This window comes from Heliangelus exortis, chromosome 7, assembly GCF_036169615.1.
Source record: "Heliangelus exortis chromosome 7, bHelExo1.hap1, whole genome shotgun sequence".
Taxonomy (NCBI): Eukaryota; Metazoa; Chordata; class Aves; order Apodiformes; family Trochilidae; genus Heliangelus; species Heliangelus exortis.
The window spans coordinates 24,076,788-24,093,802 of NC_092428.1; the positions used below are offsets into that span (position 1 = coordinate 24,076,788).

General features: G+C 40.9%; 1 protein-coding gene across 2 annotated transcripts in view; it reads right to left on the minus strand.

The window, feature by feature from the left end:
• The window catches only part of SORCS1 (sortilin related VPS10 domain containing receptor 1), a 287,845-nt gene that overhangs the window by 11,897 nt on the left and 258,933 nt on the right, over positions 1 to 17,015 (minus strand). For both annotated transcript variants that reach the window (XM_071749351.1, XM_071749350.1), the window contains exons 20-23: positions 13,596 to 13,729; positions 11,548 to 11,671; positions 10,466 to 10,578; positions 7,228 to 7,359 (exon numbers count right to left, since the gene is read on the minus strand). In XM_071749351.1, coding sequence (XP_071605452.1) covers positions 7,228 to 7,359; positions 10,466 to 10,578; positions 11,548 to 11,671; positions 13,596 to 13,729 — 503 coding nt within the window. The remainder of the gene's footprint in view (positions 1 to 7,227; positions 7,360 to 10,465; positions 10,579 to 11,547; positions 11,672 to 13,595; positions 13,730 to 17,015) is intronic.

The window sequence follows — 17,015 nt, forward strand, 5'->3', positions numbered from 1 at the left end:
CTTTGGCATCAGCGACATGGAGGGACATTGAGATCTCACCTGGCCTGCCTGAAGACTCCTGTGGTGCAGGGTGAGGAAGGAAAAACAACAGCACCAGCAAGGACTTTACAGCTGAAATGCACCCTGGCAGCCTCCCAGCAGGCAAGTTACCTGTGTGAGAGCAAGCTCAACCAATATTCCTGTCTGGCAAGCCAGTGAAAAGGGGTAAGAGGAAGGGGAGAGGCAATAAGAATGAAGTAGTAAGAAAAATGAAGAAAGGCAGAGAGAAACAGTCACAACTGAAGTTTCTCATTACTGTATTGCATTGTTACCTGATCACAAATGAGGGCCTCATTGTACTATGTCCTGTACTAATACAACTTGGAATAAAATGATTTCTGCCTGAAACCATCAGTATCTCAGCTGACGCCTGAAACACCCATCACTGTTCCAGGACTACATCCAAAGTGTCAAAACAGGCAACAACTGCTCATGCTGTGCAGAGTATACAGCATATTTCCTTGTCTCCATTAATTATATGCTCTTCCAGTGGCTTTTTGGTTGTAGCTTTTTTGCCTGGGTCTTCATGGAATTTGAACAAGAAATGAGTAACAGCCTGAGATCTTCAAAAGCACCAGAAGTTCTTGTGAGATCAGACATCTGCCTTCCTCAGGCAGCTCTGGAGACTCCTGACAAACACTTCTGAGGGAAGAACAGATGCATTCAGACACTTTTTAAAACTGTTTGCTTGGTTGGTACAATATTTTCATTTCTCTCTGCATGGAGAGTCAGATTCTCTTAGAAATAGACATGTAGAAAGTATAGAAAGAGAGAAAAATTGATTTCTATATTTAAAAAAATTATCGGAAATAGAAACCACACGCAGTGGTTTACAAATGTCATTATTTAAAGCCAGTGATCAGGTTACACACAACTAAGGGGCCAAATTCACACTGGGATTGGACACTGCTCTCCAAAGTTGGACCTGATGTGGTTCCTGGTCCTCACACTGCCTCAAGGGGATCTGTGGACTGCAGATCACTCAGGACACTTGCTTTGAGATTGGAGAAATGGCTGTTCTGCCTTTCATTTTCTGGCTTAGTGAATCACAGGTTATCAGACTCAAAACTAGGAGTGGTTCTGACTCATATAATTTGTTTACAACATTAATAAAGTGTCTTTGAAGTAAATCTCCACATAAAGGCTGATCTCAGCCACTGAGGTAATGAAAAGGTTTAAATGGGAAATATTTTGGGTCTTGTGCCTCCCTTTATTCCTTCATTCAAAGGGGCATCAGGGATGCATTTTTATTTAAAAAGCAGGTATGGAAACATCAAAGTACCTGGGCCTGTTTCAAAAAATAGCTTTGCAAGTTCAATTGAACAGCTAGACCTTTACCTGTGAAACAAGTTGGCCTCAGGCCTGTCCCTGTTCTTTTCTCACTGCTGGAGATGCAACTAACTCAGCTGAAGACAAAACTTCTTAGAATAGCAGCCTCCTAATTTATAGTCTTCAAGAGTCTCCCTTGTGAAAATAATTAGCTTTCAGAATTAGTTTTGGTCCTTAACTGAGCCTCATTGACTTTATCTGCTTCATTTGCAGAATTAAACATGATGTGTAAAAATAATTCAGTAATAGAAACCATTCTTCATGTATCATTTTTCATCAGAGGACACATAATGAATAATAATAAAAGACAAATTTTGAAGGAAGAAAAAGATATTCCAATTTAAAGATGGAACAAAACAAAAATTAATTTGGCTTCTCTTAGCATTTTGTCAGAATTAGGACTGTCAAAGAATCATGTGCACCAAGAAAAAGAATTATCAGTCAGAAAGCCATTTTCTCATACTTTTTTTGGAATCTTGAAACCTCCACAGTTAATTGGTTTAGAATAACTGAATGTGATTCAAGTGTGCCAGTATGTACTAGGTAAGAATCCAGATAATTGTATAGATACTCTGTAAGGATCTCAACTACTGAGTGCTACACTTCAATTCATTGGGTAAATCAATGTACAGCTAAGGAAAGAATTATGCACATTGATGAGTAGGAAGCAGCTTGAACCAGCATTAGAAAAGTGAATCAGGAGTTAGGGCAAACACAGTCTGCTTTACACTCACCCTCCATAACCTTGGGTACTTCACATGAGGTCACCAAAGTTTGCTTGCTTTAGCACTGCAAAGAGCATAATCACTGCCTTACAGCTTCCAGCAGGAATTTCTTGAGGTCTTTAATGGAAGATGTTAAATTCAAATTGTTTTTCTATACACAGCCACCATAAAAGCACAATGTGGAGGACATTCCTGTGGTTACTCTGAATCCAGAGGGAACCTGGACATAAAACCCAGGATCTACTTTAAGTGAACAAAGGGGACTGGAAGGAGTCTTGAGAATCAGGGGCTGCTCTGTACACTGAGATGAGGAGCTGAGAGGGCTGAGCATCACATGGCAGAAGTTAACTCAAAGATGTTAAGATATACAGACAGCCTCTTCTAGAGCACACAAGCAGCTGAACAAGAAAAGCTGTCTAAGGAAAAAAGTGCTTGGTACAAGGTCTTAGGGTTCATATTACTCCATTCTCTCACCACTTGCCTTTACTTCAATAGTTGCCCAACCTACCCCAAACACCCAGTGGAAGATCTGGTCTGCATACAAAGGTACATATGTTTAAAAAATCTCTCCTAGAAAACAGGAGATGATTTACCCCTCTTCCTGGAATTTAATTTCCAGGACTGGTTTGCAGCATGTTTGCTAAGATTTGAAGGTGTTCACCCCCATGATCCTGTTGCTAAGATATTTTAGTGATGGGCATATCTGAAATACATCAGAGGAAAGAAAAGCAGTGAAAGTAAATATGATAAACCACTGAAGTTTAGGAAGGTGGTGAAAAAACCAAACCAAAACCTGATAGAGGAAAAAACGATAGAAGCTCCATCAGCTACAATGAAGCAGAAGTAAAACTAAATCAGCTTTGAGGAAAGAGTCCTAAGACATGAACACATACAGCCTTCCTGAGTGCCACTGTCCATAGTATTAAATTCACCAGAGGTATTTAATTTCCTCAGTTTATCACTGTCCATTTGATATTTAGTCATCTGTGTCATTTCCCTCTCTTTGCCTGGATACAGATACTGGCCACAGCTGCAACATGTTGAGCACAGCTGGCTACAAACCAGCTGGTGTTGCTGCTTGCCAAAGACTCCATCATGCCTGCTGCATTGCTGATAGCTCTTTTCAGATAAAAGATGAATGGCCTCAGATGTCATTAACTTGTTGCTCTTGACTCTGTTTTGCATTCTGCTTTTATGGTTATTTTGAATAGGTCAGATAAAATAATGAGAACTAGAGAGAAATACATGAAAACACAGAAACCTTTACTTGATAGGAAATTACTTTTGCATTCTGATGCATCTTATTTGACTAGCAGGAGACATCTTTTCTGTCTGACAAAAAGCCTCCACTAACAAACAATGTGGAGACAAGAAAACTTGGGGAATGCACAAATAAAAAGACAACCCTTCAGAATGTCCCTACAGAGAAAAAACATATGCTGAAAAAAACTGGAGTGACCCTATCTGTGTATGTGTATCACTGCCCTCTACTGAACTGTAACCAGAATATTGTCCTCATGCATGTTAATTTTGAATTGGATTAGTGATAAAAAATACTAAAAAATCACTTGAAATGCTACTAATTAGAGGTTTTCCCTTCACTGAGGAGAACAAATTCATACTCTGCACTATAAAGGTGGTGTAGCAACTGCCTGCCAGCCTAGCTGGCCAATGGCAAATTTGGGTGGCTGTTTTTTTGCAAGATTTGAGCTATTTTGGTGGTGTTGTGGTGACAAGAGCCTTCTGGGGATAAACACAAGATTTTTTTTATGCAAGGTGTTCTGGGGTTCTGCAGGACAGAAAGGCCTTTTGATTTCTGTGAAAATGTGGAGAATAATTTACACTTACTACAGAAAGTGGAACGGACCACTTTATATGAGGCCCTCAAAAATTCTGTATTTATATATTAGATGAAATTGTCCCATGCTGCACACTGAGGAAGCTTTCCCAGCCTCACACATATTCTTTTTTTTCAGCTGTCAAGATCAGTTAAAATTCTGTGAAAGCACTGTAGTCTCCCTTGGGAAATATGAGGAATGCATAGTTCACATTTTCAAATGTAATCTGCAAACAGATATGATAATCATTGGTACTGTGTGCACACAAAATTATAATTTGGGGCACTTGAATGAGAATTGATACATGAGCTGAAGGAGCAAATGACACCTACCATCTAACCACCATCTCTGCAAGAGCATGAGCCACAAATGCTCTGTCCTCATAGAAATCAGCATGGAAATGTTGCTTTTTTTAAGGTGTGATGCAGTGCATAGATCAGCTTGCACACTTCACTAATCCCACTATTACTGTCCCCAGACTTATGCTTGAGAAGCCAAATAAACATGTTCTGGATAAAAACAAAAGTTGGCTTAACATGTCACAAGGGAAAAACAGCAAGAAAGCAAGCCCCCCAGTGGTCATTGGATATGTTTCAGATTTACTGGTCCAAAATCCATGAAACCACATGTATCCTTCTTTGTTTTCCCATGGAAGAATAATGGCCTAGCTCAGGTGATGAAATACACCTTGGTTAACAAAGTTACCAAAAGCCACACAGGTGCTATGTGATAGGTATGGTCTGCAGCAACTTCAGAAGTTCCCTGTGGGCACACATAGCTTGAAGCCCCTCTTCAGCTGCTGTTTTTATCACTTTTCACTTCTTCCCAGTCCATGAGGTACCCTCTGCTTTGCTGGTTCTAGCTAAGAAAAGTCCATAATCTTTACAACACCTGCATGATTTGCATGGCTTCTCCCTTTCAAACCCAGGTTGGATGAGCAGAACACAAGGGCCACAGGCTGTCCCTCACCTCTGTTCTGGTACCTGGCCAGAACCTGGTGGGCTCAGGGCTGCATCACCACATCCATGACTGCAAGTGTGCATCCTGACTTCAGGAGGCTCTAATAGGGAGGAGAAGGAGGAGGCTATGGTGCACTTCATTCTCCTGGTAAATGTCCTTCTGTGGTGTTTCACTGTTTCACCAACTTTTGATTTTGAGAATGAGTCAGGTTTTCTCTCCCTCTGGTATTGAAACAAGGGCCTTTGCAGAATAGAAACATTAATTTCTGTCATTCCTCTCCATCTGATCTATTCTGACTGCAAGTTTTCCAGGGACAAACTACTTGTCACTGTGTCTCTGTTCAAGCTTACCAATAGTCTGAGGTTTGGAGAGTAGCTTCAACACGTGATAGGACACCATGAAAAAAGGAACCTATATACTTATTCCATTCCATTCCTATAACATTATTCCATTGCAGTGTTTGTGCAAACTGTTTCCATTTTGTTCCTGTATACTTTGAAGTTTTTCTTCCAAACGATAAAAATTCATCCAGAACTATAACTCCTTTGGGTGTGCACCTGCAAACACCCAAACTCACTTACATGCCATTGAATAGCATATTGCTTGCTCATGAACACAAAACAGATTTCTGTCCATACCAGAAAAGAAGGGTATATACCATAAAGTACCTAAGAAGCAACTTAAGATGTCATGAGCAAAAACATCTGCTCCCAGTACTCATCCCAGTGACTGCAGGCACAGGGAGAAGTTAATGGGATCTGAAATGGATGACAAAACAGGAACAGCATCAGAATATGCTTCAGATCTGAGGGCAGTGGCATCTTTTGGGGCCCTCCTAAGGCAGATCCACCTGAAAACAATACCATTTTCTACTGGAGTAATTAGGAATGGAAATGCAGTACCTACAGACTAGTAGGAAAAACATCCTGATCATCCTGATAGGAGCAGGGGAGATACTTAACAAGCAAGAACTGGCTGCAAATGGCAAATAGTTCCTCTCTCTGCAAAAGTTATTATTTGGACCCTGCAGGATTCCAGAGAGGCTGCTGGAGCCCCACTGAAAATGACATTTCTTCTTGCCCATAGAAAGGGTCAAGAAAGCACTTTCAGAGCTTCATTTCTCCACAACTGCAGAGATTCCATGTTACAGGTGAAATAAAGAAAGGGACAAAGAGAGGGAGTTACTGGCAAAATACAATAAGCGGCTGGAGAGCTGGAGGGTGTCTTAGATCAGATGTAAATTTGGAAGTTTATGAACTGGTTTTCTTGCCTGTTTGTGATGGAAGGAAGGAAAAGATTGAGGGAGAAAATGGTTTGCAGACTAGTAATCTTTATATTTTTTGTTTATTACATGGGTAATGAAAATTGCAGAGAAAAGTAATTTGTCAAAAAAAAAAAAAGATTATAACTAAGGATGCCAAGCAAGAGAAAGCTTAAGAATACATGTGATTTACTGGTCTGAGGGCCACAGCTAAGTTAAAAAGGCTGTAGAACACTGCAAGAGACAACTGCAACAGCCAATAATAGGTAAGGCAGATGAAAAGGGTATTAGAAAACACGAATACAAGAAGGGGAAGATACTCTTGATGCATGCACTGATGGGAAGACTTAACTCATTCTCAGACTGAGGGATAAATAAATTAAGAAAAGCTAAAACTCTCGTGCCATCCAGTGGAGTAGCAGGCGCGCAGTAGGATTTAACTATAGTCCTGAGGCTGATACTTGTGAGCTGATGACACCTCTACCCCATTGCTCAGGGGGGATCCAGTCCTTCAGTTAAAACCTCCATCAGCTTTACAGAGAAAAATCTATAGTGGCAGAACCTCACTGCCAGCATCGTGAAGAGGGCAGGCAGATAATCCTACCCCATTCCTGTGCCTTAAAGCAATGGAAGTTCTGATCTGTCCAGACCTAGCACCTAGCTCTGTCATAAACTTTCCCTTGTGAGGCTGCTCCAGTTCATGTGGGCAAGAATCACCCCCTAAATCCTTCCTGCATTTTTCATACTTCCATGAAGTAAAATACAACTTCTAAGGGAGAGATACGAGATCATATGAATTTATACCAATTTAACATTATGGAGGGAACCCAAATTGGAGCCTGTACTAAATATAGCTCCAGCAGGAAACAAACCCAAAACAAAACAAAATCAACAAACACCAAAAAACCCACCAAAAACCCCAAAGAGGATGTAGCCTGTACCACAGTTGCTGTTTAGACTCCGTTGAGGCAGATGCATTTGAACCACATCAAGTTGTTCTAACCTGCCTTGGAAATCCCACCTATATATACACAAACGTATAAACATATATTTCTCCAAATACTGGACACAATACCTGCTCGAGATCTGCTGCTGTTCTTTTCTTTTCTCCTGTGGCATCTTGATATGGTAAAATGAAGAGCTCAGCAGATGTGGGCAGACCTGGGAGCACTGCGACCAGAACGTGCTTGCTTGAAATACCTGTTGCCTGATACATAGAAAATTAATGGACAGATGAAGAGTGGGGATGGGACTGAATGCTGATAGCTTCTTTGCTAAGGCATCACTGTTTATAAAATGATGTAAGGTATATCTGGTAGAATAGGGAGAATCCTGTTAAAATTCACTGCAAGTAAAAAGTCAGTGGTTAATAATTACCTGATCTAAGCTAATTAATCATATTCTGCAGTAATAAAACATGCAGGGTCTTAAGGCAACAGTGATAGTCAGATATGCTAAAAGGAGCTCCTAAATAAAGGTTGCATATGGTATGATTTGCTTTGTGTAAATTTAGCTATTTTAAAGTTATCTGGCTAACCCAAGTTAGTTCCTGGGGTTGGTCCTTTAGTTAATGTTAAGAGGACACATGCTAAAGGACAAGGTATGTGGGCAGTATTGCACTCTGGAGGTGTGATTAGCCAAAAACATTTTTAAAAAACTTGTGGAGACTCAGGGAGATGGAAGATGATGAATGAAGTTTGAATCCCCCAAACCAAACAAATTCTTATAGTTAACATCCTGGGTCATTTCCACACGTTAATGAGGACTACTTTTATTTTTTCATTGAGATATTAAAGATTGTATTAATCTGCAAATTTTTACTTTTTTTGTCTTGTTGGCTAAAAATCTTAAGCAATCAGCTTAAACATAAATCCCTCTTCAACACAAATTATCTCAAAGTCAGAAAAAAGTACCCCACAGGCATCACTACCAGGGTCATCTCTGGTCATGGGTTTTCAGCTGCTGTTACTGTGCCATTACACAATGAGATTGTGGAGTTGTCCAGAAAAGGAGCAGTGTGGCCTTCAGGAAATTTTGTGAGTCAAAAGAAGGAGAAATACAGTTGGCTGATTTTTTATTTTTTTTTTCATTGCCTCTTTGTGTTGAGGATTTTCCAGCAAATGCATTTAAATCTGAGGTCTTTTATTTAAATCTGAAGTTTCTGAGTGTGGAATTTAGTAGGTCACTTTTAAAGGCAAAAGAAAAGTGAATTCAAATATAAGGGCAGACCACAGCAGCTGGAGGCAGTCAGGATTTACAATCCCTCTCAAACAGTAATTGGACACAAAACTTATAAATTCTTCTCCCTGTTAATTCCAGAAAGACTTGGAGAGCCTGTTTATTGGAATAAAGGATGGACAAGGGACAAGGACTCAGTGAAACTGATTACACATCACCATTACCTGAGCTAATTCTGAGGCTATCCCATGTGTGACTCCTGCCAGCCCAGGGAATACCATCTGGAGCTATGAAAAGGGAACCCTTCCCTCCACTGCACAAGGAAAAGCACAGGGCTTTATTGCTGTCAGGGTTTTTTTTGTTTAAACATGGATTTAGAAAAAAAAAAACAACTGTAACAATATAAAGGTCTCATATATTCTTTTCAAGTATTCTATGAAGCCAGGGTTTGCATTGTTTGAGCTTGACTAACAGGTTGGTTTAGGATGTCAACAAAAAGACACAATATTACCAGTTAATGGAAAGTCTTCATTTTCAGAGCCTGGGAATGACTTTTTTTTTTCTTGCTTTTGGCTGATCTACTGAGTTCACTCTTGTTTTCTTCAGCAAAAGCAGGACTCAGAAAATCAATAATGTGAGCAAATAATAATGATCATAATACAAATAGGATATTTTGTGATAATCTCAAATTATCCCTATTTATAGAGATGATCAGATTTTAATAGAGAACTATAATTTCTCATGCAGGATTTTTATCCAAGTCTATTGTGCAATAAGAATGTAATACTTTAATAAAAGTTCATAAAAACTCTATAGCACAGCTATAATTTCCTATTGAATTATTTAGCTATTCAGCTCATTTTTATGCAGTTTACTTAATTGCTGTAGAAATCTATTGTGTTTGTCTGTAATTTTTACAGGAGCTTCTCACAAAGGCTTGTTTAAGGTGAATCATTTAGCTAATAAAGAGGGTTAATAGCTCTCAAATTTTGTTGGGTTTTTTTTTCAACATCAAATAACAAAAAAGACTCTGTTTTCACTGCTCTGATTTTGTAATGTACCCGTTGTACTGTAGTTTTATAACCCTTTTTTTATGGCTTGATTTTGTTTTATAGAGTCTTTATATTCTGAAAATGCATCCTGAAGATAAATGGATCCTTGAATACATGATACAGACATAAATAAGTCAGAAGAATAAGCTCCAGAAGACTTCTTTTTGTTTTGCTTTCCTCCTCTCCTCCTGTCTTTTCAACAAATTAAAGGCAGAAAATCTCAGCAATAATTTGGAGAGGTTTGTGTGCACCTGATGAATGCACATTGTCTTTCTCATCTTTTTCCACAGATGATGCAAGAAAAGAACATAAAAGCTTCCTAATAGCATCTACAATCCTTCTATCCTTTCAAAATCTGAGTAAATTTATTTTTTTTAAAAAAACAGAAACTCTATTTCAAACTATTCCTTTCACTATTTTTCTACTGAGCTGAGAAACCCCAGCTGCCTTTTCTAACTTCTTAGCCTCTCAGTTTGAAATCCAGATCTTCAGCCACACAAGAATATTTTTATGACATTCTGTTCCACAGTAAAAGAAGGAACTTCAGAGCTTCTCCACTATGTTTTTGGGAAAAATAGCTTCCAGTCCTGACCCATGAGCCTCACACTGCGTAGAAGACATAAAACACTTACTCTAGTGCTCTTTCCTGTAGTAAAAATTGTTTTCCTTTTTATCTTCTAAATTTCCTACAGCATATTTGTAGATATTAGAATATCACTACTTTCCCCTGCTGGATAAGGAAAGCAGTAGAAGAATTAAGAACTGCTATGCAGAAGTAAAGACATTTTTACAGCTGTATATAGGTGTGATTTTTTTCTGTATGCACTCTTTTCAGAAATATTCCACAGAATCCACTGTCATTAGAAAGAATAAACTGAAAGCTGACTCTGAGCACCAGATTGTCATAGGATGGGATAATTTCACCTGTCTCAAATTTATTATTCTGGCTTCTAATACTGGTGTAGCCTCAATTTATAGTTGGTAGAAACAGACACACGCCTTGAGAGAAAATCTGATCCAGTCTAATGTAGGCATGAAGCAGAAATTAGAACCACTGGAACACCATTTATGCACATTGCTTACCTCCACCAGAGCTCTCTTGACTACTCTACTGATGTCTCTTCTCCACTCTGGGATATCTGGATTGTAGTCATCCAGGTTTGGAGAGAACAACAACCGCAGGGACCGAAATTGCTCTGCAGATACAATGACATGGGGTAAAGACTGTGAAATGCATTAGTGCCAAACAAGCAGGCAGAACCTAGAGAGACTTGCTGCAGCTCCCATCTTGTTCATCAATCTGCAGGTGAGGCACAGACTGTCAAGAGAACCCACGAGTATCTAAGATTCACTGAACAATTCAGGGAACCTGAGAGATTCACTGCTTGAGTGTCATGGAACTGAAAGGGTGATCAGTCCTTACTTCAGTGGCACAGGAAAGGGAGCTGTGTTGGGAATGTAATTGAAATGCTACCTTAATCTTGACTTCTGAAATAGGTAAGTCCTGTGAAAGAAGCTGTGATTGTACTTTCATAGACATGTCCCAAGCACTTGAAATATTAACTGGAAGGAGACAGGGATAAAGGTAGGGAGAAGACCAGCCTTGAAAAATGTACTTGTTAACCTGTTGCTGTTAACTGAGATGCCCAAAGTGATCACTATGATCATGTGCTTAGTATAAACAGCTAAAACTGGGATGCCCGGTCATTCTTAGACTACATCTATTTGTGTGCTTTACCCCCTTCTGAGGCTTGAGCACAGTATCAAATCATTACAGATTTCTGTTCAGAACTGCAGCACACAGAGCTCACTTCTGAGCTAGGCAGCTTTTGCATGAGTTAAGAGGCCTCTACTGGCCAAGATGGGGGAAAACCAGCTTGCAAAACAACCAAATATTTTGACAGTCATGTATGATAACCAAACAGTGACAGAGTAGACCCAGAGGGCTCTGGGAAGGAGATCAGTATTCTGCAATCATCTCAGTCTGAACTATTGTCATTCAGTGGCCTTCAGAAATGTTATGCTGAACTGATAACACTGAAACCAAGTGTATAATCTCACTCAAAGCTTCTTGAAATAAGGACCTCATATTGTTGCCAGCTAGCCTGGCTCTCTCGCTCTTGACTGTGGAAAATCCTCTGTGAAATGAAGGAGGAAGAGCTCACCATAGACAGCAATAGCTTTTGTATCCTGAAGAATGGTGTTTCCTGCTGAGACCTGCACAGTGATGGTATTCATCCCTTCCACAGAGAATGTGAATGTGATGCTCCCTTCCAATGTTATCAGTGGCTGCAAGAAAATGAGAAATTCATTATTTTCACTGTAAAGGAAAAGCAAAAATGAGCTTAGCTCTCTAGCCTCTTCCAGCTCAGAAACTTAAGGCATAAGGGGAGCTCTATGACTTGGAAGCATTCTCTGGGGAGGGTACAGGGATCCAGATGGGGATGTCCTCGTGAAGCTCAAAGTAAGGTACTATAAATTTTCAAATAAGCTATGTTTTAAGATTGCAGTATTTCCTTTCCAGTTCACATGCTGACTGTTCTGGATCCCATGTTAAAGTCTCCCCTCTGTGCTGCACTCCCCAGATAGGCCCAGATCTTTTATGAGGGCTTACAAGATTCACTGCTCAGTAAACAGACTCCATTCCCAGCTCTAGCTATTCATTTGTTTAAGGTCACTCAGGGGGGTCATGACAGAGCAAGGAGGCAAATTAAGATTTCTCAGTTGTTCTCCCATATTATCCACAGAGACAGAGAGGTAATTTTCAGAAAGTGAGGGTGTTAAGAGAGTAGTACATAGATGCTCTCAGCTTGCCTCACTGTACAAACCAGTTTATGAATAAGTTATACCCCCTTTCAGCAGTCTCTGCCCTAATTTGTGTTATTAATGAATTTTAGGTGACATCTTCAAAGCACCCACTATGAAGTCAAACTCTGTTCTCATTGTAGTCTGTAGTAAAACTCTCACTTCAATAAGAGCAGAGTTAGACCAATGCTGATCACTTATGAGCTTAGCAGATCAGAGAGAGGGTTAAAAGGTGACAGTGACAGCCTGTTTGTACCTCTGGGGGAGATGATTTCTGATAGTACAGAGTGCTTTAATCTACACACAAAGGCATAACCAGATCCTACAGCTTGAAACAGAAGCTGGATAAATTCAGACTACAAACACGATGCATGTGTTTGACATTCAGGATAATTAACTGTGGGGAAGGAGCTGGGGGAGAGGGTGAGAAAGACAAGCAGAGAAATCTCCATTATTTGAGGGAAATTATTAATGCAAACCAACAACAACATAAAACCAGGTTCTTCCTTAATTACAAAGAGCTGAATAAAGCAGATAGTACAGATGAAACTCACCTATCTGCATTATCCAGAAGATAACTATGCATGTTTGAAAGTCCTTTTTGGCTCTAAAAAATTGATGAGAATCTGTTCCCTAAGAGACTAATAAGTGTCTCTTGGTACTTCAGCCACAGAGATACATAAAATAACAGCTATAATGCCTGTGTAGATGTACCAGTACTGCAAGCATAGAGAAAACAGAGTATGGTGCATGCTGTTCTCATTTCTGTCCAAAACCCAGAGGCAGGAACGTGTGTTGGGAACCATATTATCTGCTGATAGCTCATGATAGGAAGGTCTTCATGTACATGTGGTTTAACACAGAGTGTGGGGACTCAGGACAGGGTCCAGCATACTTAAGGGGAGGCAAAGAACTGGTGTAGGCTTCTTCCCTTGTTAGTCACCAGAGAAATGAGGTTTTAACTCTAGGTCTTTATTCAATGTAAAGCCAGTTGTACTTTAAAAAACAGCTTCAGTTTGAAAAATTAATTTCCTAAAAAAAAAACACCCCAGAAAACCCAGGGTCGGTTGTTGCTGTTGTTCAAGGGAGCAGGGAGAGGAACACGCTAGAAACTCTTCATGATCTGGTTCATTACATGCACCTTGGACATAGATGTGGTGAGAAAGCTAATGGCAATTTGAATGAAATGGCAAGAAACCCTAAAAAATAAACCACAGCTACAAAGACAAAGCAGTTCTTACATTCCAACACTGGCACATCAAAGAACCATGAGTCTCTCAGTTTCTGGTTTATCATTTTCACGTGTGTGTGACTATTTCAAAGCACCCTCAGATACCATTCTCCCTCCCTCATCAGTCAGAGAGCTCCTCCAGTATTATTTTCATATCAGCCCATAGGGAATACAAACCTCCGTGTTGTTCCCAAACCACCAGATGTAGGTAAGTGTTCCCACTTGGCTTGGCCATAGTACTGCTGTGGCATTGACCTCCTTGTTCTTTGTGGTGACAAATGGTAGAGACAGATGAACATGTTCCAAGGGGCCTGCAGACACAGAAGCAGCAGCAGGTGAGTCTTCCCTTCCCTGAAATACAAACCTAGGGGAGAAGGGAACTGAGGGGATACCCATTGGTTTAGAGGACTGAAGTCCTCTGAATCACTGAGGCATGACAGATAATGTTTCAGCTTGGTGACATGGAACAGCAGCTATTCCTGTACCTGGAGCTGAAAAACTTGGTAGTCTTTACTGAATGAACATCATACCCAGGGACATGACACAAAACTCAAGCAATGGGGGCAGAGCCCTATTACGGGACTATGGCTGTCACCAGCAAGACATAAGAATGTACAAGACAAATGGCTTCAGTGCACTTACAGCATCTCTGCTGATGGAAACTGCTATGATTTGGTGAACTTCAGCAGTGGTTTATCTATTTATAACAGCTGTCTGAAGGCAGATATTCACTGAGTGCCTTCATTTTAATGTTACCTTATACTCCCTTCTTTTCTTCAATAAACTTTTATTTCTTTAGTATAAACAGATCACAATTCATTTGACAAGTGACATTATGCCCAGGGTTACACATTTTCATCTTCTGGAGACAGATGGATATTAGTTGTTATATCTCATCCAATAAATTATTCTTTAAAACGTGTTCTGACTGTTCGCTTAGAGAACAAAGCAATTGTCCTGAGAGTGACAGAAAAAGTAAAAGGAAAGAAATGCCAGGTGACATGGGGACATAGGTTTCTTAAACAAATTGAAGCTACATCTACATGTCCTATATCTGCAAGCTTCCCAGCAATGAGAAGCAGAGATCACAGCCTGGGAGAATCAATTGCCTTGTCCATATGAAGCTGATACATTGCTAGGGGATCATCTGTATTTCAGAAAGGATTTTTCAGGACATAACCCACACTCATATCACCACTTTGGGCAGGAGTCCTGATCTGCTTAAGGGTAGGAAAGCTCTGCAGAGGGACCTGTACAGGTTGGGTCGATGGACCGAGTCAAATTGTTTGAGATTCAATAATGTTAAGTGCCAGGTCCCTCATTTCAGTCACAACAATCCCAGATAATGGTACAAGCTTAGGAAAGAGTGGCTGGAAAGATTCCCATCAGAAAAGGACCTGGAGGTGCTGGTTGACAGCTGGCTAAACATGAGGCAGCAGTGTGCCCAGGTGGCCAAGAATGCCAAGATCATCAGAAACAGTGTGGCCAGCAGGAGAAGGGAAGTGATCACAGCTCTGTACTCAGCACTTGTGAGGATGCACCTTGGGTGCTGTGTTCAGTCCTGGGCCCCTCACCAGAGGAAAGGCACTGAGGTGCTGGAGCAGGTTCAGAGAAGAGTAACCAAGCTGGTAAAGGGTCTAGAGAACAAGTCCTTTGAGGAGAAGCTGCAGGAACTGGGGTTTTTTTAGTTAGGAGGAGACTAAAGGGGAGACCTCATTCTTTTCTATAACTACCTGAAAGGAGGTTGTAGGAAGGTAGAAGGTTGGCCTCTTCTCCCAGGTGAATAATGACAGGACCAGAGAAAATGGCCTGAAGTTGTGTCAGGGGAAATTTAGACTACATATTAGGAAGAATTTCTATACTGAAAGAGTAGTCAGGCACTGAAATGGACTTCCCAGGGAGATGGTGGAGTCACCACCTTTGGACGTATTCAAAAAACACAGACATGGCACTTCAGGACATGCCCTAGCAGGCATGGCTTGGATGTATTGTTGGGTTTTGGTTTGTTCCTTTGTTTTGGTGTTTTTTGTGGGGGCTAGGGGGTGGAGGTGGGCAGGGAGGTGTATTGGTTTGCTTATTTTTTTTTTCGTTTTCTCCTTCGCGGACTTTGTGATCTTGGAGGTCTTTTCAAGCCATGACAGTTCTGTGCTTTGCTGATTTTCATGACTGGGCCATGCCTGCTCTCAGCAAAACCCTGACACCTGAAAACAGCAGCTTCCCAGACAAAAGATTTTGCAGCTCTGGATTTCTTTTGGATGTTGGTTAAATGACCAATGTCAGCACAGTGCTCTGAAGGAACACATATCCAAACACTGGATGTGGTGACAGCAGTGACAGTGGAGCCTGTATGAAGTCTAAACCCCTGCCACATAACTGCACAGCTTCTCTGAACACATCTCAAATGATCCTGCATTGTAGACAGTGCCCAGCACCTCCTCAGATTTTCACCATATGGTTCCTAGGAAAGAATGCAAAAGAAGGGCTCAAGCAATCCAGTCCTGCCTTAGTATTTCTGTGCAAACAGGTGATGGGTCCGAGTGGCTGAAATGTTGAACTATAATCTGACCAGCAGATGGGGATAGCTCACTCCGGATAGGCCCCCAGCTTAGCAGGAGGCTGCTTTCCACCAGGTGAGTTTGAAGAGAATTCAAGATAATAATTCTTTTCTGAGATTCAAGGGGGGGCATGGAAACTAAAGTCCTGCCCCAGGAGAAGAAAAGCAACTACGTAAAAGTCCCAGACAACAGAAAGGAAGAATGTTTTCAAACATGTTCACTTAGGCAGGCGATGCTATTCTGAGGGATTCAGGCAAATGCATAACTAACTTTCCACGGGAAAATTTTGACATGTCAGGACAGTTCAGTGACAGCCTGTGGGCTGGAAAAGCAGCCCATCCACCCCAAAATGCTTCTGGCTTTACAATAAACAACATTTCAATATCCCTGACCCAACTGCTGCAAAGGCACTGGTACTGTGCACTGTCCCTGGGGCAGGATGAGGAGGGCAGGGGATGGAGACTTTACTCTGCCCTTTGAGATCACGACCACCTTGAGTTAAGTGCCTGCAGTTTTTTCCTCAGCAAGGCTGCTGGCCACATGTAGGGAAGAGCATTAAAAGGCCCAGATCTGACTGCACACACTCATGTGACATGGGGTAACCAGTTAGTAGCTTTTCCTAAAATTCTCTGGATGCTCAGGCTGCACACTGCCAGTCTGTGGCTCTTGGCAGTACAGTGTGTGTATCTATGGTAAGGACAGATATTTTTACAAAACTCCCCACAAGCCAAACTCATATAGCTCAAGGAGAATACTCAGGAGAGAGCTGTACAGCAATGTAAACATTTAAAGGATTTAGAAGCTTTTGTGGATGTGGGCATTAGGCTCTGGAGGGGACTGGATTTCCTGCTATTGCTAGTCTCAGTGGCACCATGCTCAGTCTTTAACCTGGTTTGGAGTCCCTAATTCTTGTCATGTAGAGAAAGGTGAGACATATCCCTCAGAGCTGTCACTTCTCCAGGAGGTCAGGCACATGTAATCTCAGCCTAGTGGCACTAATCATATAGTATTTAAGTCCCATGGTGGCATTACCTACACACAA